General features: G+C 40.7%; 1 protein-coding gene across 16 annotated transcripts in view; it reads right to left on the reverse strand.

Moving 5' to 3' along the window:
* Positions 1-26,445, reverse strand: part of PTPRK (protein tyrosine phosphatase receptor type K) — a 564,328-nt gene that overhangs the window by 272,705 nt on the left and 265,178 nt on the right. For all 16 annotated transcript variants that reach the window (XM_040350403.1, XM_040350400.1, XM_040350398.1 and 13 more), the window contains exon 7: positions 16,840-17,133. In XM_040350403.1, the coding sequence (XP_040206337.1) occupies positions 16,840-17,133 (294 nt within the window). The remainder of the gene's footprint in view (positions 1-16,839; positions 17,134-26,445) is intronic.

Below are 26,445 nucleotides of genomic sequence, written 5' to 3' on the forward strand. Positions count from 1 at the left end.
TGATTTGTCATTTACACCTGGGTGTTTTAAAATCGAGGGCAGAACGGTGGCAGATCTGCCCACAAGTCCAAATGCCCAGGTGTGAATGCAGAGTTTTTTTCTGCTTGAAAGTTTCTCTCAAAATCGTGATTCTAAAAAAAAAAATTTTTCCTGCCTCTAAAGGCTCCACTGAAAATATGCCAGTAAACTCTCTAAAGTGCATAGAAATATTGACTAAAACTGAGCTCTTCTACAAGCTGAAGGAAAAAAAAAAAAAAGCATTCTGGCCAATCGAATGCATCAATGCCAGACATGTAAACGCATGTTAAAGCAGAGTTCCACCCAAAAATGGATCTTCTGCTTTTCGGAATCCTCCCCCCTCCGGTGTCACATTTGACACCTTTCAGAGGGGAGGAGGGAGCAGATACCTGTGTAAACCAGGTATTTGCTCCCATTTCTGGGCATAGGTCGTCGCAGTGACCTACACCACGTCTGGCGTCTTCCTCGCCCCCCCCACTGTCTTCTGGGACACATACAAATCCCAGAAGACAGCAGGGACCAGTGGGATCACACAGCACAACTCACGCATGTGCAGTAGGGAACCAGGAAATGAAGCCACAAGGCTTCACTTCCTGATTCCCTTACCAAAGATGGCGGAGGCAGCACCTGAGGGACAGATAGGCTTCGGGTGCCGACATTGTGGGCGCCCAGGACAGGCAGGTATCCATATATTAAAAGTCACCAGCTGCTGACTTATTTTTTTTCGATGGAACTCCGCTTTAACTCCCTAAAAAAAAAACACAACGCCTTCAGTTTTTTTTCCCTGCCTCCAAACACCCCTCGATGTTAGCATTTTTCTCCAAGAACACAATAGGAGTTTAAAGGAGTTTAGAGTCAGAAAAAAAATGTGAACCATCTCCATAGCCGACGATGTTAAATCACCCCTCCAGCGTATTGCAGGCTGCAATAGCGTCGGGCTTCAGGCGTTAAAAACGCCTAGGTGTGAATGGAGCCTAAACATGAATTATCTCTAAAAACTTGGCTTCTTACTGTATTTTTCTGCTGCAAAACTCCTGTAGGAGAAAAAGGTCAAAAAGGCCAGAATAAATTACGCATTTTGTTGGTCAGGATGTTAAACGTGCAGGCAAAAAACACTACACCTTTTTAACAAGTTTTTCTGCTGCTAAACTCCCGCAGGAGAAAAGGCGTCAGAAATATGCTTTCAATGTAAGAAAGCACGTGGCCTTCAAAGATTATTATTTTTTTTTTAATGGAACACAAGAGTTTTCTCATATTTGACTGCAAAAAGAAGAAATACACATTAACTCCCAATTAGATGCGATATAGACACTAGGCAGCAGAAATGAAAGATCACTTTTTTTTGCGTGAATTCAATCTCTCGACAAGGGTTAATGGAAATACATTACAGGTTACAGAGATGAGTTACCCAACACCTAATGAATGATAAAACAGATGACTGCAGTGCAATCAACTCACTGGCCCTGTAAGTCATGAAGACACTAACTACAATTCATGACATTTATCGACATGTAAGCAATCAATGTAATTTAGGCCAACAGGATGCTTGGGAAGTGGCAGGAATCCAAATGCAGGCACATAAGCCGAGGTGTAGGAGCAGGCAGCCCCGGCACTGCACACAGATAATCACAGAATTCATTCTACTGCCAGACCAATGTTCTGCTTTAGGACATCTCTAATAACACCTTTCCGTCACAGTGTTAACACTTTTTGCTCAGACTGGAAAAGATAAATCATCAGGAGAACAAATTTGACTAATGCCTTCATGTTCCGTATTAACAATATGTCATCCTGTGTCTGATTTACCGGAAGCTACAGGCCACAATTATCCAACGCAAACACTGTGTCTTCTTCATAAAGCATGGTTCAAGGACAGAAACAGATGATCATAAAAACAAAATGGTTTAGAGAGCCTCAGGTAACTAAAGCAATATTCATATCCAGCAGTAGTATTTTAAACCTACTCTTGGGAATGCCGGGAACAGCTAAACATTATCAAACAATCGGCGTTGGCATCTAATGTCTATTAAAGGCCATGCGACCTCTCAGTTCAAACATGTCTGCAGAGTAACATAACGTTGGCACAGTTTGGCGTATGTGTGTTCTACAGGGACAACTATTGCCAAAAGCGGAATTCTAGTAGTATTTTGCAATTTCTTAAAGAGACCCAGTCCCGGATTAAGCAGATGGGGGTTACTTTGAGGTTGGAGAAGGTGGTGTACCAGAGAAGAGGGACCAGCGGCAAATATGAAAAGCTGTGGGCCCAGTGGCTTGATGTTCCGGGGCTAGCCCCGATAGATCTTGTGTACGACAGGTTATTCTAGATCTCCGACCGACTGGTTCATGGAAAATTGTACATGCCCCCGAAGGGGGAGGGTGGGGGATGGTTGCAGGGAAATGACAATACTGTGCGGCTTTCGATGTAGTGCCATGTCATATTATGAGTGTACTCTCCCATGCGATTTTAATTGTGATTATGCACTGGAGTTTTGTATGCTGTCTTTTTTTGCATTTGCTCAATAAAAACCTTTGTTTGAGAAAAAAAAATAAAAAAAGGAGACCCAGTCCCTTTACCAAAGTTGGCAAAGAAAATGCATTTTTGTAAAAGAATAATGTACATACTCACAGGCCCGGATTTACTTCCTTTGCCGCCCCAAGGCCGGGTCCTTCAATGCCGCCCCCGCCTGCGCAGTACAGTGGGGACATTATCCGCCGGGGGACTTTTTCGGCAGGACACTGAGAAGCGGGAGGGGGTGCCACTGCCGAATATGACATTGAGAACCATCTCACCTCCTCTTCCCTCTGTTTTCTCTCTCACCATCCGTGACATGACCTGGGGGGGACTCCCGAAATAAAATTGTCCTTTCCTCTCAGCTGCAATGCTGCCCCTGCACCCACTGCCGCCCCGAGGCCTGGCCTTGTTGGCCTTGTCTGGAATCCGGCCCTGCTTATAGTTTTAGTTCCACTTTAAGATATAGCACTGCACAACTCAAAGAGATAATCACACATCTAAGTGACTTGCAAAAAAAAAAAATTGCATAATGCAAACAACTCAGATCAGTCAATGTAAAAGGGAGCGATTGCTGCAAAGTGTAATTGTGAGAGATTTTCTCTCAGCGTAATCACTTGAAATCATGTAAATTAGCATTGTGTTTACTGTAAGATTAGTCCCTTGAGATGGCGTCGTCTAAAAAAAAAAAAAAACTGCTTTGTGCAGCTCCATTTCATGCCAACGTTACTTCCTAAAGCATCATATTTGTAGCAAGGATTACTATAGGCATTTTAGGCCAGTTGCACACGGGTGTAATCATTTAGTGCCATTTACTGAGGAACTTTTTGACAGAAAGTCCATGAGTAAAAAAAGACTTGAGTAGTGTTGGAGTATAGGTATGTAAAGGTGTGTGAGTGTATAGATGAGTAAACTTCTGTGTCATTGCCAGTGTTGTAATATAGTAATTTATACTCCTGCTCATTATTATTTTACAGGATGTATATATCACCAACAGTTACACAGCACTTTACAATGTAGAGGGGGGACAGTAAAATTACAATACAGAAGGAATAGGACAGCCCAGATCATGAAGCTTACAATCTAAAGATTCTAGATTAAACATACGTATGTAAATAAATTACTGTACTCAAGTGCCCCTCTCCTGAACTGTACCAGGCCGCATGCCCTCAACATGGGGGGTGGGTGCTTTGAGAGCAGAAGAGATGTACCCCATACTCATTCATCTAGGGTGGGGGGTGGGATTTGGGGGCCCCCTTATAAAAGGGGGCTCCCAGATTCCGATAAGCTCCCCACCTGCAAACCTTGACAACCAACGGCCAGGGTTGTCGGGAAGAGGCCCTTGTCCCCATCAACATGGTGACAAGGTGCTTTGGGGTGGGGGGCCGCAGGGTGCGTGCAGTTCCCCCTGAAGATTTATACCAAACGCAGCTGACAAAGTGCACTGCGATTACCTGCGGTTATGTGCAGATAGCTGCGCCAAATCGTTCCTGGACGTAGTCAATTAAATTTTTTCTATCTGCACCAAACTGCAGGTAACGAAACCGCAGCAAAACACAGTGTGTGAAGGGGCCATAGGAAAGCATTGTGTGCTTTTAGCAGAGTTCAGTGTTCCACAGAAAACAATACATCTCATTTCTAAACAGTAACAATTGCTGCATTTTTTACTCCCATGTGCCAGCAGTCTTTAGCAAAAAATGTTAGGGCCCTTTTAAACTGTTGCGTCTAAAAATGAAAATTGGATTTTTAGCGCTGTGCCAAGCTTCAACCCACCATATATTTAGTTTTAAATGCATTTGTGATGGACAATATATAACATCATTCCCAAAACATGCACCTCTGAAGCCTGGACATACAACCCCAAAACACACCAAGAATGCAACACAGTGTGTGTTCGTTTAAAATTCCATTGACTGAGATCGAGTACCCTAAGGTCATGGCCGGACCTAGATGGGAATATACTTGTGACTTCTCACTGGTTGAGAAATAGTAGGAATTATATTTAGCATGGATTGGTAGGATGCTCAATATGGAGATTACAAATTGATACTGTATTATGCAATATTTGACTGTCAAAAGCTTTCTGTATTGTGATACTGATTTGTTCAATAAGAACTTTTCTGGGAAAAAAAATTCCATTGACTAATAAAAAAAACTAAACTGGCTTTAGGTCCTCAGCTCCGGTATATATGTTCCCCATTTGGTGTGCATCACTGAAGGTGAAGGTCAAGCTAGGAGTCTGCAGTACTGCACATCATACAAGCCCAGAGTGTAATAGGTGATAACAGCCTCACTCCACCCAGGCCCCACCTCCCAACATGTTTCGCCTGACCCACAGGGTTTACTCATGGAGGAGGCTATTGCTTATTACACACTGGGATTGTATGGTGTGTGAGAGATTTTTCTCTCCTTGCTCTGCGGATTTCTTTTAAAAGTGTGTTTTTGGAGCATTTTTTACACATCACACCAGAAGTCCAGCATGCAGAAGTTATAAAAAGCATAGCCTAAACAAGTGCACTGATGCGAACAGCTAATTTAAAGAGGAATACATTTTCATGTGCTGGAAAGATGTGCTTTATCGCTGCAAAAGCACACCAGTGTTAAAGGGCCTTACAGCAGTGGTAATCAGAATTACTAAATGTCAGCTGTACATGTGACTGCTTACCTGCAGATTAGATTCAGTCAGTCATAAGTGATTGTAAAGCAGTTAAACAAAATAAAAAACAGCAACATGGGATGCTTACACACTCTGTGCAATGGTATTACAAACAGCAGCCCTGAACCTCCTTCTTGGATCCCCCTGCCGGCATTCTGGGCTGCTCCTCTACTCCACGAGCCATCATAGGACGCCACTTCCTATAGGAGTGTACCAGCTGGTTCAATCTCAACCCAGGCTGTGTTATCTATTGACACATGCAGTGTAGAGCAACCCCGACCCAGATCACTGGTTTTGATTGACAGCAGCAGGAGCCAATGATTCCTGCTGTTGCCTCCTTCAGCAAAAAGAGCCACTGCAGACAAGCACAGTGCTGGATTAAGATTTATAAATATACAGAGGGGGGGGGCAAAACAAATACAGGGACATTTTTACATTAATGCAGTGACTGCATTAGGGTAAAAAAAATATCCAGCCTTTAAAACCACTTTAAGTTCTCTAGCATCTTTAAGACTTGCTTCACATCTATGTGTTTCTGAATGCAGATACTGCAGAGCATTGCCACACACAGTGTAAATACCACTTCAGTACACTAAAAAGGACACATCTCCAACACACCCGCATCGCAGCCCACCACAATGCATAGTAGGACACTACCATGGCTAAAAGAAGGGCAGGCGTGTTTTTTTGGTACATTGTGGTGTACTGCTAACACATTCAAATAAATAGACAGCCTTAAAATGGAACTCCAGGAATTATATTTTTTTCATACTTTGGCTTAGCTTGGCTTGAGGCGAGTATCCATATTGAATACCCTGTGGGGCAGCTAGGGATGCTGAAAACACTATTTGTATATAGTGGTCTCTAAATGGCAGTGGTGCCGAGTGAACAACCTGTTTTCACTGTGCAGAGGGGATTCCACTGCAGGATCATGGCTGTCACTTTACACAGTGCAGACTACTACAATGATTTTCAGTAGCCCCCAGATATCAGATATGGGTACTTACCGTCATGACAAGCTGAACGAGCATGAAAAAAAAAAAAAGATCGTTCTGGGAGTCCTGCTTTAAAAACGCGGCACGCGTTAACCAGCATGTGCTGAAAGTTGTTCACCCTACAAGGAATTGTCCACATTATGAGTTTACAATAAGGAAGGGTAAAAAGTGCATGTTATAATGTGAAGCAGTTCCACATGCTTGTGCAGTGTGCCTTGCTGAAAAATAATGCATCAGGATCTACATTTTCATTTCTTGAGGCATGTTACCAGGCCCGGATTTACTCTTTGCCGCCCCAAGGCCGGGTCCTTCAATGCCGCCCCCGCCTGCACAGTATGGGGGGGGACATTATCCGCCTGGGGACTTTTTCGGCAGGACACTGAGAAGCAGGGGGGGGTGTTGCTGCCAAAAATGACATTGAGCATTGGGGGGGGTGCTGCTGCCGAAAATGACAAAATGACATTGAGAACCGGGAGGGGGGTTGCTGCTGCCAAGAACTATCTCACCTCCTCTTCCCTCTGTTTTTTCTCCTCTCACCATCTGCATGACAGGGGGAAACTCCCGATATGAAAGTGAAAGTGTACTCTCCTCTCAGCCGCAGTGCCGCCCCTGCACCCACTGCCGCCCCGAGGCCTGGCCTTGTCTGGAATCCGGCCCTGCATGTTACATTTTATGTATTTAAAAGGGCTGAGTAATACAAACTAAAAGGTTATATGTAGCATTCGCTTTAACTATGCAAATAGCAAGCATTTAGCTGGGAAAGAAACAAAAAAAAAAAAAACTCTTGGCCAAAATCCGTAGAACAATTAGCACCTTGAGCACCCCCAATGTAATGTCACCTTAAAATGAAATTCAGCTTCCCACACAGTTTTTAAAAATGTCAGGCAGAATATTTTGTGCACCCAATATGCTAAAATATTCTTTATGCCATATTTAGGTTACATATCAGACAATGTTTCTTAGGACTTCCCCCTCCTCAAAGCTAGATTTGCATCCCTATAATAGGGACACAAAGTAAACTTTTGAAAGTGCTGTGCACTTCAAACACACACCTCCAGCAGCACTTCTCACAGACCTAGCCTGCTTTGCATAAAACAGGAAAACAAGGTGGCACTTTGAGCATTAATCAAATGCTATTTAGCATAAGAGAGATGAAAGAAGGCTGGCGCTGTATAATTACACTTGTCGAAATGAAAATACTAATAATTGAAAGGCAAAGCAAGGCAGTGGCATCTTTTAACCCCAAGACAGGAAAAAAAATGCCACTAAAGAACAAAAAAATTAATAAAAAAGGTCTCATGGTTTCAGCTCTGTTTAATAAAGCGCTCATAAAAAATAATTGGTTGCAGCAGTTGTGCATGTGTAACAAACAAGTGCAAGAAGGAGCAGATTAGCACGCCTGTCGTAAGTCAAACTTGGGTCGAAGGTCTCATTGGTACAGGTGTACTAGAGCATATGCAAAGGCAGTGCTTGCGGTGTTGCAGGCAGTCTCATTCACATAATTTGGGATGTAGTGGTTGCACAGACCACTGAGCGAGGTCCAAATAATTCATTACGTAGAGCTTGTGATGTGAAGCCTCCACTGCTTATTTGCAGTGGTTTTTCTTTCCATACATTGTTATTCACTTGCTCTTTAACTTGCCAGAATATTTGACTTGTCAAATCCCTAACAAATCACCCTCCCTTTCCTTGAAGGTCATAGCCCTCTTCTCTTCTGGTAATGTCTAAAATGCCATACACTCAGGTGGCATTGGCCAGTTCAATACCAGCTGACATTCGGCCTGTTTGTGCAGTGGCTGGCTTCTGTCGAAGGGACATGACTAGAGGTTGACTGATTTGGGTTTTTCTCTGGCCGATGCCGATATTTAGAAATCGGGGCGGTCGATGGCCAATATATGATGCAGTTTTGTTTGGACCGATATGTTAGGCCAATTTTAATTTTTTTCCCTTCATCTCATAAAATCTAACAGTTAAGTAATAAGTGATGCAGAACATGTCTTGAATTAAACATCAGTGCACTTGTACGTATAATTTAGATTAAAAAAAAAAGTGATGCATCTTAAATATAAAAAAAACAAAAAAAACAGGTAATCAAAAAACATTTGGACAAAAAAAAAAAAATGGGCTAACTTTACTGTTTAGGTTTTTTTAAATTCATTAAAGTGTATTTTATCCCCAAATTGTGTTTGAAAGACTGCTGTGCAAATACTGTGTGACATAATATATTGCGACAACCGCCATTTTATTCCCTAGGGTCTCTTCTTAAAAAAAATATGTTTGGGGGTTCAAAGTTATTTTATAGCAGAAAAGACTGGGTTTTTACTTGTAAGCAACACATGTCAGAAAAGATTTAGGGGCAGATCCACATAGATCAGCACCGGCGCAGCGTATCTAAGATATGCTACGCCGCCGTAACTTACTTGGCTGTTTCAAATCCACAACGAATTTGCGCCGTAAGTTACGGCGTAGTGTATCTCTGGCGGCGGAATTCAAATCTGCGATTAGGGGGTGCGATTCATTTAAATGAAGCGCGTCCCCGCACCGAATAAACTGCGCATGCTCAGTTTCTAAATTTCCCGCTGTGCATTGCGCAAAATGACGTCGCAAGGACGTCATTTTTTAAACTTAGATATGACTTACGCAAAAAAAAGAAAAAAAGTCAAATTTCGACGCGGGAACGACGACCATACTTAACATGGCAAATCTAACTATACGCAGCAAAAAAGCAGCTTTAAACCAAAGATACGATTCAAACCAAAGATACGACGCGGGTAATTTGAAAGTACGCCGACGTATCAGTAGATACGCTGGCGTACTGTCTGTGGATCTGGCCCTTAGTCTTTAAATGGTTAAACAGATCTTCTACACACTGGAGTTCTTTCCCTTGACAAGTAGAAATATTGCATCTCTCTGCTTCTTTTATCAGCGATGTTCTCAGACTTGGCAGGCTGCCCACATAAGAGAGACTCAAGTCGCTGCAACAGTAGACTTCAGGCGACTTGCACTGACTTCTATTACAGAAGTCATTTGCAAGTATCGGCCTAATTTGCAGCACAATCGGCCGATTTAATAGAATGTCAGAAATTGGACAATATATTGGTCGACCTCTAGACATGACTGAAAAAGGTCTGCTCATCTGCATCTGCCAATGGCTGAGGGCACTGACTGGTAGGTTCTTGTGGAGGAGCCATCCCGTCAGAACACAATGGCTCAGCATCATCTTTAAATATAACTTAAAAAATATATGCAAGCCACCAGTTCTGGTTTGATCTTAAAGGGAACAACATCTGTCACTGGCTTCACTACTTATTGAGTTACTGACCCGAAACCAGTATGTACATAGCACGTCCTGACATTTCACTTCTCTGTATACTGGTTATTGGTCAGTGATTCACCAAGTAATTCAGTGATGATGGAAGAATACCACGAGATTGTGAACAATTTTCCTTCAACAGACACCACCTGACACGACCGAAACCTGAACGACACCCTATTTCCCCACTAGCTCTTACTGTGCATTAGGTCTACACCCTGCATTTTTATTACAGCACTAACCGTATGGCCCAACCCACCCTTGGTACAGAGTGGCTGAGGATACTCCACACCAGAGGGCCTTCTTGGCACCATCCCCCTCCCCTATTTCCTCCCCCTCCACCACGGCTCAAGGTAGTTTGCAGCCTTTTCCCTAACTGCAAACTACCTCCCTCCCCCTCGCAAGTTTTCCCATTGTGCTCTGGACTCTGTGGAGAAAATATATTCCCATGCTTTGTATTAGAATTCAGATGTTGGCATGCATTGCCAGCTTGGCTTTGTTATTTTGGTATATCTGCTTTGAGTTACAGTCATATCTCCAAGTTGTAATGAATCTGACACCTGGCTTTCCAGTTTGTTTTATCCTCACCTTGATCTGGTTTTCAGATTATCTTGTTTCATAGACTGTCATTTTGCTGCATTGTTTCTTATGCATATTTCCAATAAGGCTTGTTTGGGAAAATAAATGAAAGATGACAAAGCCCCCCATCCTTCATGGTTCACAAGTCAGACCCCAGAATACTATCCTGACAGGTTCCTCTTAAATAAGACAATGGGAAGGGGCCCCCCTAGCTAGTGGTGGGTTGCATGTTCCCCGACTCATCAGTGCATAGGGCAATCTGAAATAAATCACACTCCTCTTACATCTGATCACTCAACTGTATTAGTTGCAACCTATGGGTAGGGATCCACCATGTCTAAAAGGATTTAGCCTGAACCCTGTGTTTTTATGGAAATGTACTGTGTTGCACCAGGTTAAAGTGGTTGTTTCATTTATTTTCTAAATAGGTTCCTTTAAGCTAGTACATAGTTGGTTCACTAACCTTTTTTCGATTTCCCTTCTAAATGTTTTTTTCTTTGTTTCCTTTGTCTAAATGTCTCACTTCCTGTTCCTCCTCAGTAAGCTGTTCTGGCTGACTATCCCCCAGCCAGAACGGCTCAGATGATGGTGGAAAGCTTACTGAGGAGAAACAGGGAGTGAGAAATTCAGAGAAAGAAAAACAAAATTTAGAAGGGAAATCGAAGGAAAAAGGTAAGTGAACTAACTATGCACTAGCTTAAAGGAACCTATTTAGAAAACAAAAAAAAAACCTTTACAACCCATTTAATATATCTGGGTGCCCTGGAATAAGTTGTAGAAATTACAGATGCTTGGCTATTTGTAGTTCGGGCCATTTCAAAAGATCTTGTCCTACTTGCACAAGGATTTCAGTCCTAAAGTATACATTAGATTCCATAATAAACACAAACCAATATGGACATTATATGCTGTATATTGACAATGCAACTAAACACCTATGCTATTAGTTTGTTGCTTCTAGTCAGTTTGGGCAGCAAATACATCGATAAAACAAATTAAACATCTCAACAAATTACTAACAGCTGTTAATGACTACTACTAGTAAAGTAACAAGCATTTGGCCTGGGGTGGGTAATCACTGTTAATTTGTGAAGCGGACAAAACAAACAGTAAAATCAATAGCACTGGTTATCCATCATCTCCCCTCCCCCCATGATAAAACTGAAACCAGAAGGTTTGGAAAAAGTTGAAGCAAGATCTCTTTACTGTAAATATTCTTATCGTTTGTGTATTAATGTCTTGAAAACCTTGCCTTTACAAATAGTCTAATTATCTTTCTATAATATAGCCATAGTTCTCATTATACTTGCAGCCTCTGCATCCTTTGTGCTGTACTGTTCCTTTCATCGCTACCAAGACCACCACACAAGGTCTGCCTGACTATTGACATGCTCTGCAGTCCCTAATGATGAATAGCAGAGAGCATGCGATCTAGGCTGCGCCTACGCAACATTTTTATATTCATGGCAAGGAGGACTTGTTACTCAAATATGACACGTGTCCTAATGCTTCATGTAAAGTTTACATTTGAAGGCTAGGTCTACTTTAAGCTGCTTGAAACTTTATTAAAGTTGGAAAACAGGCTACTTGCTGAAGCAGAAGTATAATTTTTTATTGAAAAACATTAAGTGCTTTGAATTTTGATGGAAGAAGAAAGCAACTCTGGCAAAGGGTAGATATATTAAAGTTCTGGATGCAGTGAACTGCTGACCCTCCAGCTTTTGTGAGAACACAAAAATACAGAGGAAGCCCAGCAGGCACTAGAAATCCACAGTATAATAGGACAATGTCGCACTGGCAACAACATAAAAATAGTACAGTATGCTAACTAGGCAAGTTTCTTATATCAGCAACTATTCTTACTAGAGGTGTGAAAAGGAAATTGAATATTTGAAATTCAGAAAGAAAAATCATCAAGGGAAGGTAGTTCTACTTAAATATATACTGTGATGCAACAGGGCAAACGTTTCCATATACAACAGGGGTTGGTTAAATTTTGTACCTTCTACAGCAGGGATCTCCAAACTGCGGCCCTCTGCTAGGCACTATTTTTTTCACAGACACCAACGATGGGGTACTATTACACTGATGCCAATTCACAGGGCACCATTCCTCCAGCTTATAGCAATCAATCACAGGGCACTATTTCACAAAAAGATACCAATGATGGGGGGAAAACTGCCCCCACTGATACCAATAATAGAGCACTATTTCTCCCCCTGACACACGCGATGGGGCACTATTTCTCTGACTGATACCAATGATGGAGCACCAATTCTGCCCAGTAATAGAAATAATGGGACATTGCTCCTCTGACTGATACCAATGACAGAACACTAATTCTGCCTACTGATATCAATAACGGGGCACTGTTCCTCCCACTGATACCAATATTAGGCTACAGCCGAGACCATCGATACCACTCATAAGGCACTATTCTCCTCCCCCCCCCCCGAATATTATGTTGAAAATTTTTAATGGTACAAACATAATATACATGCATACATATTGTAATCATAGACAGGCATGGCATACTGGTATTACGATATATATGGTATCCGTGACAGCATGGTGGTTAGTAGTCTTGCATAGTACTGGAAGGAACATTTTTTTTTACAGTTGCCAGTATGATCTAATAGCTAGATTCAGAGAGAGTTAGGCCGGCGTATCAGTAGATACGCCGACCTAACTTGGAATCTGCGCCGTCCTAAGTTTAAGTGTATTCTCAAACTGAGATACACTTAAACCTAGCTAAGATACGACAGCCTGCGCCGTCGTATCTTAGCGTGCAATATTTAGGCTGGCCGCTAGGTGGCGCTTCCGTTGAGTTCGGCGTAGAATATGTAAATGATTAGATACGCCTATTCACGAATGTACGTGCGCCCGTCGCAGTAAAGATACGCCGTTTACGTAAGGCGTTTTCAGACGTAAAGTTATTCCATCAAATAGCTGGACTAGTCAAAGTATGGCCGTCGTTCCCGTGTCGAAATTTGAAAATTTTACATCGTTTGTGCAAGTCGTCCGTGAATAGGGCTGGACGTAATTTATGTTCACGTCGAAACCAATAAGTCCTGGCGGCGTACTTTGGAGCAATGCACACTGCGAAATGTACTTGGACGGCGAATGCGTCAATCACGTCAGGTCACCCTCCATTTACATAAAACATGCCCCCTCATCCTAATTTGAATTAGGCGCGCTTACGCCGGCCCCATTTACGCTACGCCGCCGTAAGTTAGGAGGCAAGTACTTTGTGAATACAGTACTTGCCTCTCTGACGTAAGGCGGCATAGCGTAAATACGATACACTACGCCGCATTAAAGTTGCGGCGCTCTCTGTGAATCTACCTACAAGTTTCTAAATTAACACTCTAAGTTAAGAATTGGTAACCAAGTACAATGGGAATGGTCTGCCCCAAAAGAACACAGGTCCATTAGAAGGAACAAGAGTGCAAGGGCACTATTCTACCCACTGATATCAATGATGGGGCACTGTTCCAACTGATGCCAATTTTGTACCAATGGTGGGGCACTATTTTTTCTCATACTGACCACAGATACTTTTTTACTCTCACTGACCACCAAGCCTGGGAAATTGTTTACTCCCGCTCATTCTGGGACATTGTACATTCTACCCATTTGACCACAATTGGCCCCCCTAAAGTCTGAAGGACAGAAAAATAGCTCTTTGTTTAGAAAGTTTTGAGACCCCTGTTCTTGAGTTATGACTATTGCATCTTGATGGGGACACACCCATGCACGTTCCTCCTGCTCCTATTGGATCACATAATCCTCTTCTATCCACTCACTGAATTTGAGTCTCGCTCCCTCATTAGTATCGAAATACTGTTGCTTTGCCCGCCTAAACACCAGCTGCAGTAACTGAAGCACAGAGCCTGTTTGAAGAAGCCTGCCTACCTGGGTGCACTTGTGGGTGAAGAAAATATAAATTAACAAAGGAAATACTTGAAATGCAAGTCAGTGTGCTCACTAGTTTATGCTCCACTGCAATAAATTCAACCTTACCCACAAACATAAAAGCAAGTACAAAAGGTTATGCTGTAGATACATGTGTCAAGGATCTGAACCACACCTAAAAGCCCTACCATGCCATTCTATGTCTTTACTATTTCATTAAAAAAGTAATATAGCTATGAGTCCAGACTACAAATGAGTAACTGCAAGCGTCTACATCCCATAAACAGCTGTAAGGTACCTTTAAAAAAAAAAAATAGATATGACATATGGCGTACAAATTAGGCTGCTTTTTCTGTGTTTTTTCTCAAGAAAGTGGCTTAAAAATAAAGATAATTAAACTAAAGAATACAGGGTCTAGTGTATATTAAATTCCGGGACCTGACAGTTGTTTCTCAATTAGGCTAAGCACTCTGTAAGGTGGCTTGGAATATAAAGTCAGAGATTCATAACAAAAATTTATTGGCATGGTCATGTTAAAGAAAAGGCAGCAGAGAGGGGAGGAGGTTGGGAAAGGTTCATTATTTTGTTTAGCTCGCCATCTGACTTGGCTGAGCTGTTTTAATCTCAGAGAATTTCCATAGTCTATGTGATTTAAATGCTGATAGTGCCATATTTAATTGTCAGTTCTGTGATGTGACCTGACAAAACAAGCATTTGAAGTACTGTTTAGCATAGCTGCTTAGCTAAAGACAGCCACACTCCACTCAGAAATTCAAATGCCAATTCCACTTAAACCATCCTCTAGAGTAGGAAGATTCTTTAGTTTAGCTGACCTTCTGCAGTGGGGTTATCTTATAATAATTCAGTGCTTGCACTCTCATTACTCTAACAATATGTGTGGCATACAGAAGCATATCAAGCAAAATCACAGTAATGCTGTGTTTAATAATCTAGTTTGGGGTTTACAACATGCAGTTCCATGTCGGGATGTAAGCAGTTCTTGTTTGAAAAACAGTCATTATATATTTTCTTCAATGGGAATGCCTTTGCCCTGCAATTCACTGTGGGCAACACAAAGGGCAAATTCAAGGACAGCCAGGGGACTAAATATTTGTATTAGGATAGGAGAAGGAGGATAAACAGAAGCACACAAACATATGTTTGAAACAAATTTAAAAGCGCCCACTGTCTCTCCATGATATGCCCCTAGGTAGTCGGACTTGGGCAACTTACAATGACCTACGCCTTCCACCGTAAAGTCGTTCAGTTGACATCTTGTATAACAAATTGTTGAGTTGTAGGAGATATCACTTGTTTTTATGATATACCCATCCATTGGTGTCCAGTTGCAAAGTGCCCACTGTAAATGTTGAGTATAGCTCATGGCCAAGTATTCAGAATAGCTACCACATTTATAGTCACGCAGGACTACAGCAAATTTACAACAACCTATTGGGAATGCTTATAATCTAATAGGCACAAAGCTTTCATATTTATTGTATATACTGAACCATTTGTTCACTTGTGTTATTGTGAAAAACACATGCAATGTTCCTGGACAAAAGTATGCCACTAAGGAAAATCAAAAGTTTTTGTCTGCATTCTTATGCTGGGTCTGAAGGGGACCAATACGAGACCCAAGCACCTACCACTTTCAGAATGAGAGGTCACCACGGGCATTATTTTTGGAACACCAGCAGACAGACAAAGGCTTGTCAGAAGAAGAAGCAATTGGACAGGTTAGAAAAGCTTGTGCAATCGCCTGCCCCTGTTCTCTCCAATCACAAAAGGGTGTTCTTTTATGTTAGGAAAATGAATATGCTTGTTGGCCACATCATGCCCATAAGCTCAACAGCTCAGTGAGGTCTATAGCTGCCCAAATGTGATCACATGGCTCTAATGTTTACTCTCTCCCAATCACACATGACTTTGTGACTTTGTGACTTATCTTCATGTTTATAGAGTAATAAAGATTGCTGCAACCACTCATCAGATCCGAAAAGAGGATTCATCTGAACATCAGGTCCCATGAAGGTGGTGATGTTTGTGACAATGCCACTTCCCAGAAAGAAACCTTCTCTTCAGCTTTTTCAAAAAACTCATATCTGTCAAGTTACCCATTATATCAATTACAAAGTCAAGTCACTGAATTGCTTAGACAGCCAAGATCTCCTGCAAAGCTCTACACACGAAAGCAAATGACACTACTACCCCAAAGAATGCAGTCACTCACCGCACCACTAACTAGGTAAAAAAATGAATGAGTCTTTCCAAAACAAGGTTAGCACCATTTTATAGGCAATTCTCTCAAAAACTTAAAGCCTTTTTAAAATTAGTTGAACAGCGCAGGCTGCTGATAATTTTTTATTTTTGGCCGTCTTTTCCATTACATAACAGGCTATGGTAGCGGTTTAGTGTTTCCTTGTTGTTTATTAGTGCACAATTACTGTAGTTTGGAGCAATTGTCTAAACCCTGGGAACTAGAGATTCCATGATGCAATCACGCCAAGCAGCTTTGAAAATCTCAAGTCAGCTGCAGTGCAGGAATCTAATATTTAACGTTTTGACTTTTGCATAGTGGAAATATTTTGTGGCAATCTAGAAAGTAGTATGTGTATAGGGAGTTTAAATATATGATTGTGGGGCATAGCATTACAAATTTTATATGAGAAATAGTGATTTCTCTGGTAAGGAAGTGGTGATAAATGACTGCATTAGTAAGTGTACATAGTAAATTACTTGTACTCATTCAATAGCCTCTCAAACTTTAGCCAAACACCCAGATCTACCGATTTATGAGATTGGGTTTGTGCACCTTCAAACTATCTGGGGTTTCCCAAGAAAACTGTCTTACCTGCACACTTAGTCCTTGTAATCAGTGGAGGCCCTGGTTGCCCTGTTCCACCTTCCCCTGGTCTTGTTAACAGAACCCTAATCTCATATTCTGTATCTGGGTCCAAATGCCATAGCTTGTAGGTTGGGGCATTCACTGCATGGGTTTCAGTCCAAGTCCCAGTGGTCATCCTATATTCCACCTCCTTAAGAATAATAGGCCCGTCTCCAATAATTGAGTTGGCATTCAGCTGAATAAGGAGATATGTTGGACCAACACCAAGGAGTTGTGGGGGGGCAATTGGTCGTGGTGGTTCTGGAAAAGAAAAGAAAGAAAAAAATACATTACTTAAGTAATTCCACCTAAGCAAGGGGTATTGCAAAGGAAATGGTCATTTTTTTGCTTGCATACGCAACACTAAGAGGAACATGTATCATACACATTTTATTAGTTCAATGACACAGTATGGGTACTTTATCTGCCAGGAAAACATAAAAAATAATCAAGATTTACTTGGATGCTTATTTGAGTCAACAAAATAAAGCTGGCCATAGATGGTTTGAATCTTGGTTGCTTTAGCAGGAACCGACCGAGAGTCAATCCATCTATGGGCAGGCTGATTGTACCCACGTGGATCTATAGATTTACTTGGGTACAACCAGCATTTCAGATTTTTGGTATATAATTCTAAAGCTATAGTCGCTGGCAATAATCATTGTGTTCTCCAGACAGGGATGGCACACTGTGCCCCCTTACCAGGAGAACACAACAGTCCCACAGGAGGGATTTCCCCCATCAACACTGCCTGTGTTGATGGGGGAATCAAGTAATTAGCAGCATCTATGGCCAGCTAAAGTTTGCAGGAAATGCTTACCAGTATTTATCAAACTGAATTTGCTTTCTTGCCTTATTGAAAGGTTTATCTCATCTATTTTGTATAAAAGGAACTGCCCTACAAATTTTGGGTGAGCACTGAATAACAGATCCACCCATTGTTCGAGGAGATTGTAGCCTGTTCATGTCGGATCACCAATCCAGCTGCTGAACAGGTGCAGAACAGACACAGTTTGCATCCTATTGTCCAAAACGCAAAGTAGGACTAGAATCTTATGGTCCAATACCTTACGTCAAACAGAATAAAGAAACATACTACTATTTAACAGTTGAAGAGGGCACTTTTGTGGACTATGTGTTCATATTCACAAAATATCTTTAACCGGAATGAGTCAGATTTGTGTCTTTTCAGCAACTACGAAAAAACATGCTTGTTGATATGATGGTGAAATCATGCCAGTTTTAGTTTTCAAAAACCTCAATCAATATTACTGGGAAATATAGTACATTTTCAGTTATGAACTATAGGTTTAATAAAGCTTATTGACCAAACTCTTAAGTGAGAATACCCAAATTATATACAGTATGTAGCTATAAATCAATATTGTATTAATGTATAAAGCATATGTAGAAATCTTTATTGGAAAGTTAGAAATCTTTAAAACATTTTGCAGAGCCATGCATTGTCAAAACCAGCTTGTATTACATCTATAGAAATAGGCAGCAGCACATATTGAAAGGAAAGTTCACCTTTGTTCACCTTGAGGAAGTCATGTGACCCTGTGATGCAACGCATAGGGGGGAGGGGCAGATGGTTTGATGAGACGCCAAGATTACTTTTGGAGCAGCACAGAGTTGTTGCAGTGTTGTGGATTCACATTTTTTTATGCTGTATATAGTTGTTGCAATTGAGCACCCACCAAATGGGAGTTTGATACATATAATTTAAATAAACGTATTGGTTTTAAAAAGATATAACCACTATTTGGGGCTCCTTGGCAAGGAAAAAAAAACTCACAGGACGGGAAGGAGGAAGAAACAATCTAGTAGTCCAAGGAGACAAAAAAGGCTGTTTTTGACCAAACTGAATAGTGAGGTCACACTATATGAGGTGAGCAAATACCTAATGGGGGAGCACGGAGGTGAAACATTATAAACATTTTTGAGAATTTGTGAAGAAAAAGGGAAGTTTTATTTCACTTGATAGCACAGGATTTGTTTATTTGGACTGTTTGGAGAAGAACATTAATCAACTCAATATTTAATTATTGGCACTTATTCATTTAATTTGAAAAATTATACATGTTAAAAGGGAGACTTTATATGTTTATATTAATTTTTCGTCCATGCATCACATTGTTTTTCACGGCTTATGGTTAAAGAGGAACTGCAGTCTGCTCACATAATTTGTAATAAAACATATTTTTCATACTGAAGCTTCCCTGCAACCACTTTGCATATTATTTTATATACACTGATTCTTTACTTGCCAAATATGCTGCACAAATCTCCCACTGAGTCTGGCTGCATCCATTTAAACTGTGGGCAACTGAAGCTTCTGCCTGTTCACTGCCTGGATTTACACAGACACATATAAGCACACCTCCAGCTCTCATTGGCCCTCTTATGACTCACCCCCTCCCTTCCTGGAAAACTCTTATGAGTGTGAAAGAGCTGTGCATGATGTCACAAGCCAGGGCTTTTTAGTAGACAAGAGGTATTTACTGTCAGGAAAAATGTACTATTCAAAAGAAGGGCAGAAGTTTTAATAGATGAAAAGTTGAAAAAAATTACTGAAGGTCCGCTTTAATTATGAGTGCAGCATATTTTAAGTTTTAAGTACATAAACAGTAGAATCAAGTTATAAAGATGCCGGTGGCTGCTTGAAACCGGCGGCATCCATACTCAAAATTCAAGGGAAATGGGGGGAAGACAAGGGGATTTTTGGTTTGGGATTTTCACGGCACTGATGAAGGACAAGGTAGTAAAAAATGACAATGTTTATTTAACATAAAATGAATACAATATAAAAACATTTCTGGACAGGCCCCACATTGCACATCAGAAAACAGAACCAACTGTGTCTTAGTGAAAGGAGCCAGTGACCTCGAACGGTTTCGCGGTGATACCGCTTCTTCAGGAGGATACTAGAGGGCGTTTATAAAATACAAAATAAGCAAGCAAAAAGATACAATATATGTAAACATTACAATAGGAACACATCAGCATGTTACTTGAGGGAGCAAACACTCACAAGTAACATGCTGATGTGTTCCTATTGTAATGTTTACATATATTGTATCTTTTTGCTTGCTTATTTTGTATTTTATAAACACCCTCTACTATCCTCCTGAAGAAGCGGTATCACCACGAAACCGGTCGAGGTCACTGGCTCCTTTCACTAAGACACAGTTGGTTCTGTTTTCTGATGTGCAATGTGGGGCCTGTCCCAAAATGTTTTTATATTGTATTCATTTTATGTTAAATAAACATTGTAATTTTTTACTACCTTGTCCTTCATCAGTGCCGTGAAAATCCCAAACCAAAAATCCCCTTGTCTTCCCCCCATTTCCCTTGAATTTTGAGTTTGGATGCCGCCGGTTTCAAGCAGCCACCGGCATCTTTATAACTTGATTCCACTGTTTATATACTAAATGGGATGTTGGCACATCTTACTTTTTATATTATTACTTTAAAAGAGGCCATACTCTCCCCTTTCCAAATAAGTTTTAAGTACATTAATGCTATATTGGTACATAGGGGAGCTGAAATTTAGAAGAGGGAAAAAAAAGTAGAACTTAGCCTTTAAGGCAAATATTCCTTTACGTCTACACAGCTCTCGGGGAAAAAAAAAAAAAAAAAAACAGTAAAAGCTCAACAGGTCTATTCTCTATAACATAGCCATTAGGGTGACATTTTCTGTATAAAATCTTAAAACTGACCTACTATATGTTACAAGAATCAACCATTCAGAGCAAATTGTAGGTTACAGAATGCTCCTTGACCATCTGCACTGCCACAATTAACACTCCTTAAAAATGTTCCAAGTTATCAGGGTGTGTACTAGGCTTAAGTCCTGTAACAGAACACACTAAATGATAAAACATTGACTACTGAAAAGTAAACTAAGCGGAGATGTAGCCACAGCACAAGAGACTAGGACAGAGGAAGAAAGGCCTGTATGTTTGGGGCCAACAGCTGAAGGTATCAGATTGATTTTTCTACACAAGTGAAAGCCTGTGAAGGCACACATCCTACAGCCTGCCAAAACATGCTACAATAGTGTGTTCGGCAGCCAAAATAAATATCCTGAATAAACTGAGGCAGATCTAGGCTCCAGGGAACTTTATTTTTAGTGCACAAAGGAGCCACATCTACAAAGGTTTTTTTGTGTAAGATTTTGTGGACTGTGAGAAACGCACTACTTTTATGCAGTTATGGAAATATCAGACTGGGATCATGCACCCAAAGAGGGATTTGGTTGAAAATAATGCATAATACCAACATGAACCTTATCCCTCTATATACATGAGTGAGAGAATAATGACGAGAGAAAAATAGGGAGGTTTACAGTTATTGTGCCAGATGGCTCAAACATTTACTTATTTGTTTCAATTAGGTTATAATCAGCAATCGGTTCTCATGATGTAACCTTGGAAAGTAGCATATTTTTAATATTGTGGTCGTTAAACAGGTAAGTTGGTAAAGCGTAGCTCCACTCATTTAAAAGTCCGCAGCTACAAAAAGTGTAATGCGGACGAACAAAGCACTGCTCCTCTCTTCGGCACCGGCATCACTACTGTGGGCGTCCGGTGACGTGTCCAAGAAGTTTGTAGGAGGGAGGCGGAGCTGGATGCCTTTAAAAAAGAGGGTTACCTGCCCCCCCCCAAAAAAAAAAGACATGCAAATGTAGCAAGTCAGGGGGTCACTTTCACTGTCACTCCATTTTTGGGTGGAACACCACTTTAAACGAGAATATTTTAGCACACACACTAATATATATATATATATATATATATATATATATATATATATATATATATATATTTATTTATTTATTTATTACACACACAAAAAATGTATATATATATATATATATATATATATATATATATATATATATATATATATATATATATATATATATATATATATATATTACATATATATATATATATATATTATACACACACAAGCAGCTGTGTATGAAAACCAATCACATTATTTTCAGCTTGTTCAGGTAAGCTTTGAAAATGAAGGAGAAGCTGATTGGTTGCCATGCACAGACGCCCCAGATCCTGACAGCTCTTGTTTCAATAATTTCCCTTCATAGCGTTTTAACATTTAAATATCAGTCAGATGCATATTTTTCTGAGAAGGATCATCATCTAGAAAAGTGAGATGTGTTAAAAGTTAGGCTGCCCATAAACACAAGATAATAGACCCAAGAAATGTGCATTTTGACACAAATTTTTTTTTAAAGCGGTTGCAAACCCGCATCAAAATTCTTTATTTTTTTTTCTCCTGCAAGGCAAAAGTCATAGTGAGCTAATATGCACCGCATATTAGCTCATTATGAAATAATTACCTCGGAACGTGGTGTGTAGAAATTACCTGGTCCACGCCGAGCGAGATGTCCTCTTGCCTGGCGTGTCTTCCGGGTATCGCGCGGCTGCCGGTCCTTTCGCCATAGTTCCCCCCTGCGCATGCGCTGCGGCGCATTGCGAGGGGAATATCTCCTAAACCGTGCAGGTTTAGGTGATATTCTCCTTACCTACAGGTAAGCCTTGTTATAGGCTTACCTACAGGTAAGCCTTGTTATAGGCTTACCTGTAGGTAAAAGTAAAAAAAGTGGGTTTACAACCACTTTAAGACAATGCTGGGCGAAAAAAAAAAAAAGAACAAACAACTTTTATTTTTTATTTTTATAGTGTCAAGAGGTTTAGACCCTCTATTAAACGAAAGTAGTACTTTAAAGGCTTTGAATAAATGCTAAATTAAAAGATTCATTTTTGTCATGTCCCCATTAGGGATACTTCATGTGACAGTGTCACTGGGCCAGGAAGAAAGGGACAATTCTACCAGACAGACAGCAATAAAAACCTGGCAGAAACTTTAAATACTGCTCAGTCAGGAGACTACATCCCCGCTGGTTAGTTCTTTCTCTAGGTTCCACCACCCAGGGGGGAACTGGATTAGACAGAGGGTTCTTAAGGATGCATAATTGTTTTCTACACTGACAACAAACAATGCTCACTTATGTTAACAGATGTTTACCTTGTATAGTTCAACATGCCGATATCAGGTGCCGATATTAAGTTGCTATAGCTACCCGTAGGAAATTAGTTGTGGGGTCCTTAAAAAGCCATCATCTAATTACATAGTGCAAGTAAAAGTTTATTCCTCCAAATATTATGAAAATATTTAAAAATAAAAAATAGTCAAGGGGGTTTCCTCTAATCTAGCAGATTGCCATGCTGTCACTTTTAATTACGTCAAGCACTCAATTGCAAATTTCTGAGGGATTGGAAGAAAAAAAACAAAAAAAAATTATATATATATATGATATATTTGGTGATGCATTTCTTAAAGTGTTTCATAGATTGTGCCTGTGGATGTAGATATAGTATTGGAAAAATTGTGAAAATGTGGTCCCTTGCGCTACAAGGTGTATAACAACTAACAAATATGATAACTGCTGCCAGAACTAAAGTGTTCACAATACACTATTAGCATAAGATATAAAAGTGATCAGCGCATTTTCACAAACATACTGTGTTTCCCCGAATATAAGCCTGGGTCTTATATTAATTTTGGCCATCAAAAACACAGAAGGGCTTATTTTCGGGGTAGGGCTTGCCATGCAATGTGCCAAGTGTTAATAGCAAAAGTGCTTGTAAACTGCCAGAATCCTCGCCACTGCAGCAATATACAATCCAAAAGGTGTATGTCTCACCTTCCTATAGCATTGCTTGACGCTTCCATGACTTGCCTGAGCTGTCTTCCTTGCACCGAGCACTGCAGAAGGGGGGCCAAGATCCCCCGCTGATAGGAGGAGAAGAGAAGGGGAGAGCAGGGACGATGAACGGCACTTTCCATGACCTGCTCTGAGCAATGCAGAGGCAGGGGGTGAAGATCCCCCACTGACAGTCAGGAGAAGGGGAGAGAAGCAGAGATCAGATGAACAGCGCTTTCATTGCCCGCACCGAGCAATGCAGAGGAAAGGGGGGGGTCGAGATCCCCCGCTAGCAGCCAGAAGATAAGGGGAGAGCAGTGAAGATTAGCTGAGCAGCGCTTCCGTGGCCCCGCTCTGAGCAATGCAAATGGAGGAGGGGGTCGAGATCCCCCACTGACAGCCAGAAGAAGTGAAGGGGAGAGCAGCTGGAGATTATATAGCGGCACTAAAAGAAGGTACCGGATTAAAGTAGACCACAGCAAAACACACACCTTCCACACTATACAACACCGCATTAGTGAGGATTCTAGCAGTTTACAACCACTTTAAACTAGGTCTTATTTTCGGGGTAGGGCTTATATTGCAGCCCTTCCCGAAAATCCTGCTAGGTCTTATTATCGGGGTAGGTCTTATTTTCGGGGAAACACGGTATGCATGACTGTAAATCAGTGGTGGTGTGTTCAAAAGGGTTCCGCCCATCTCTCCTGCCACCCCCTCTATCACCAATTGATGGATTAATGCAATGCATGAATCTATCTACTGCCGCCGTGGTGCCCAGCTCCTTTTTGGGCACGGGCATCTGAATTACAGCGGCGGAGGGGTGTTGAAGCACCTGATTAGAGCCAAGTTCTAATGGCATATTCTTTCCTTTGCTTTTGTGGATACTACTGCAGATTTGTAGAAGAGTATTCAAAAATTGTCACATGGCTCTTGGATGGAGTCATGTGACAATGACCCCTCACTAAAGCTCATAAGACACCACTTATCCGGTCCAGTCACTCGCGGTTTTTACGCAGAAAAATTATGTATATTGATTCAGGCCATGAAGAGCTTTGCCCATTTTTGAATACTCTTCTACAAATCTGCAGTAGCATCCACAAAAGCCAAAGAAAAAGAATATGCCATTAGAACTTGGTAGTATCCGGACTACAGGTTTATCACAGTAAACCAACCATTTCCATTTAAAGCCTCCAGAGCGTCTTCAAGTCTGGGCAGTGTATACTGATTAGGCATTTATTTCATTCCCACAAATGCAATCTGGAACCCTGAGCGAGACACTGAGAGCCGGTAGCCTGGAAGTGGGAGATCGCCATCGCCCGACTTATCCTTAAGTCCGGTTTATCACTTTATAAAGGTGAGAGTTCTGGGAGCACTAAGCAGGGGTGTGAAGTCACAGTATCACTTATTGTTGGTGGAGTCAAATTTGAAGGACAGTTTATTTATTCACCTATATTTGGATGAACGTTTTGGACTTTAATTTATATTAAAAAAAAAACAAAAAAACTATTTAATGTTCCATTTAGAATTTTGTCAGAATTCAATATTTGGACTTTTTCACTCAATATTCATATATACAGTACAGACCAAAAGTTTGGACACACCTTCTCAAAGAGTTTTCTTTATTTTCATGACTATGAAAATTGTAGATTCACACTGAAGGCATCAAAACTATGAATTAACACATGTGGAATTATACATAACAAAAAAGTGTGAAACAACTGAAAATATATTTCATATTCTAGGTTCTTCAAAGTAGCCACCTTTTGCTTTGATTACTGCTTGGCACACTCTTGGCATTCTCTTGATGAGCTTCAAGAGGTAGTCACCTGGTGTAGCACCCCATCACTCTCCTTTTTGGTCAAATAGCCCTTACACAGCCTGGAGGTGTGTTTGGGGTCATTGTCCTGTTGAAAAATAAATGATGGTCCAACTAAAACGCAAACCGGATGGAATAGCATGCCACTGCAAGATGCTGTGGTAGCCATGCTGGTTCAGTATGCCTTCAATTTTGAATAAATCCCCAACAGTGTCACTAGCAAAGCACCCCCACCATCACACCTCCTCCTCCATGCTTCACGGTGGGAACCAGGCATGTAGAGTCCATCCGTTCACCTTTTCTGCGTCGCACAAAGACACGGGGGTTGGAACCAAAGATCTCAAGTTTGGACTCATCAGACCAAAGCACAGATTTCCACTGGTCTATTGTCCATTCCTTGTGTTCTTTAGCCCAAATAAGTCTCTTCTGCTTGTTGCCTTTCTTTAGCAGTGGTTTCCTAGCAGACATTCTACCATGAAGGCCTGATTCACACAGTCTCCTCTTAACAGTTCTAGAGATGTGTCTGCTGCAAAAGGTGGCTACTTTGAAGAACCTAGAATATGAAATATATTTTCAGTTGTTTCACACTTTTTTGTTATGTATAATTCCACATGTGTTAATTCATAGTTTTGATGCCTTCAGTGTAAATCTACAATTTTCATAGTCATGAAAATAAAGAAAACTCTTTGAATGAGAAGGTGTGTCTAAACTTTTGGTCTGTACTGTAACTATATATATATATATATATATATATATATATATATATATATATATATATATATATATATATATATATATATATATATATATATATATATATATATATATATATATATATAATATATTTATTTGCACTTTATTTTCTGTGTCATTTAGAATGGTGTCAATGTTGGACGTCTTTATTCATTTACAGTCATATATATGTTTGGGAAATTGCGCTGAACACTTTTATATCTGTAGATGTGATAAGCATTGTGGACCTGATTCAACAACAGAAAGGAAAGCAAAAAAAAAAAAATAA

This window comes from Rana temporaria, chromosome 4 (genome assembly GCF_905171775.1).
Source record: "Rana temporaria chromosome 4, aRanTem1.1, whole genome shotgun sequence".
Taxonomy (NCBI): Eukaryota; Metazoa; Chordata; class Amphibia; order Anura; family Ranidae; genus Rana; species Rana temporaria.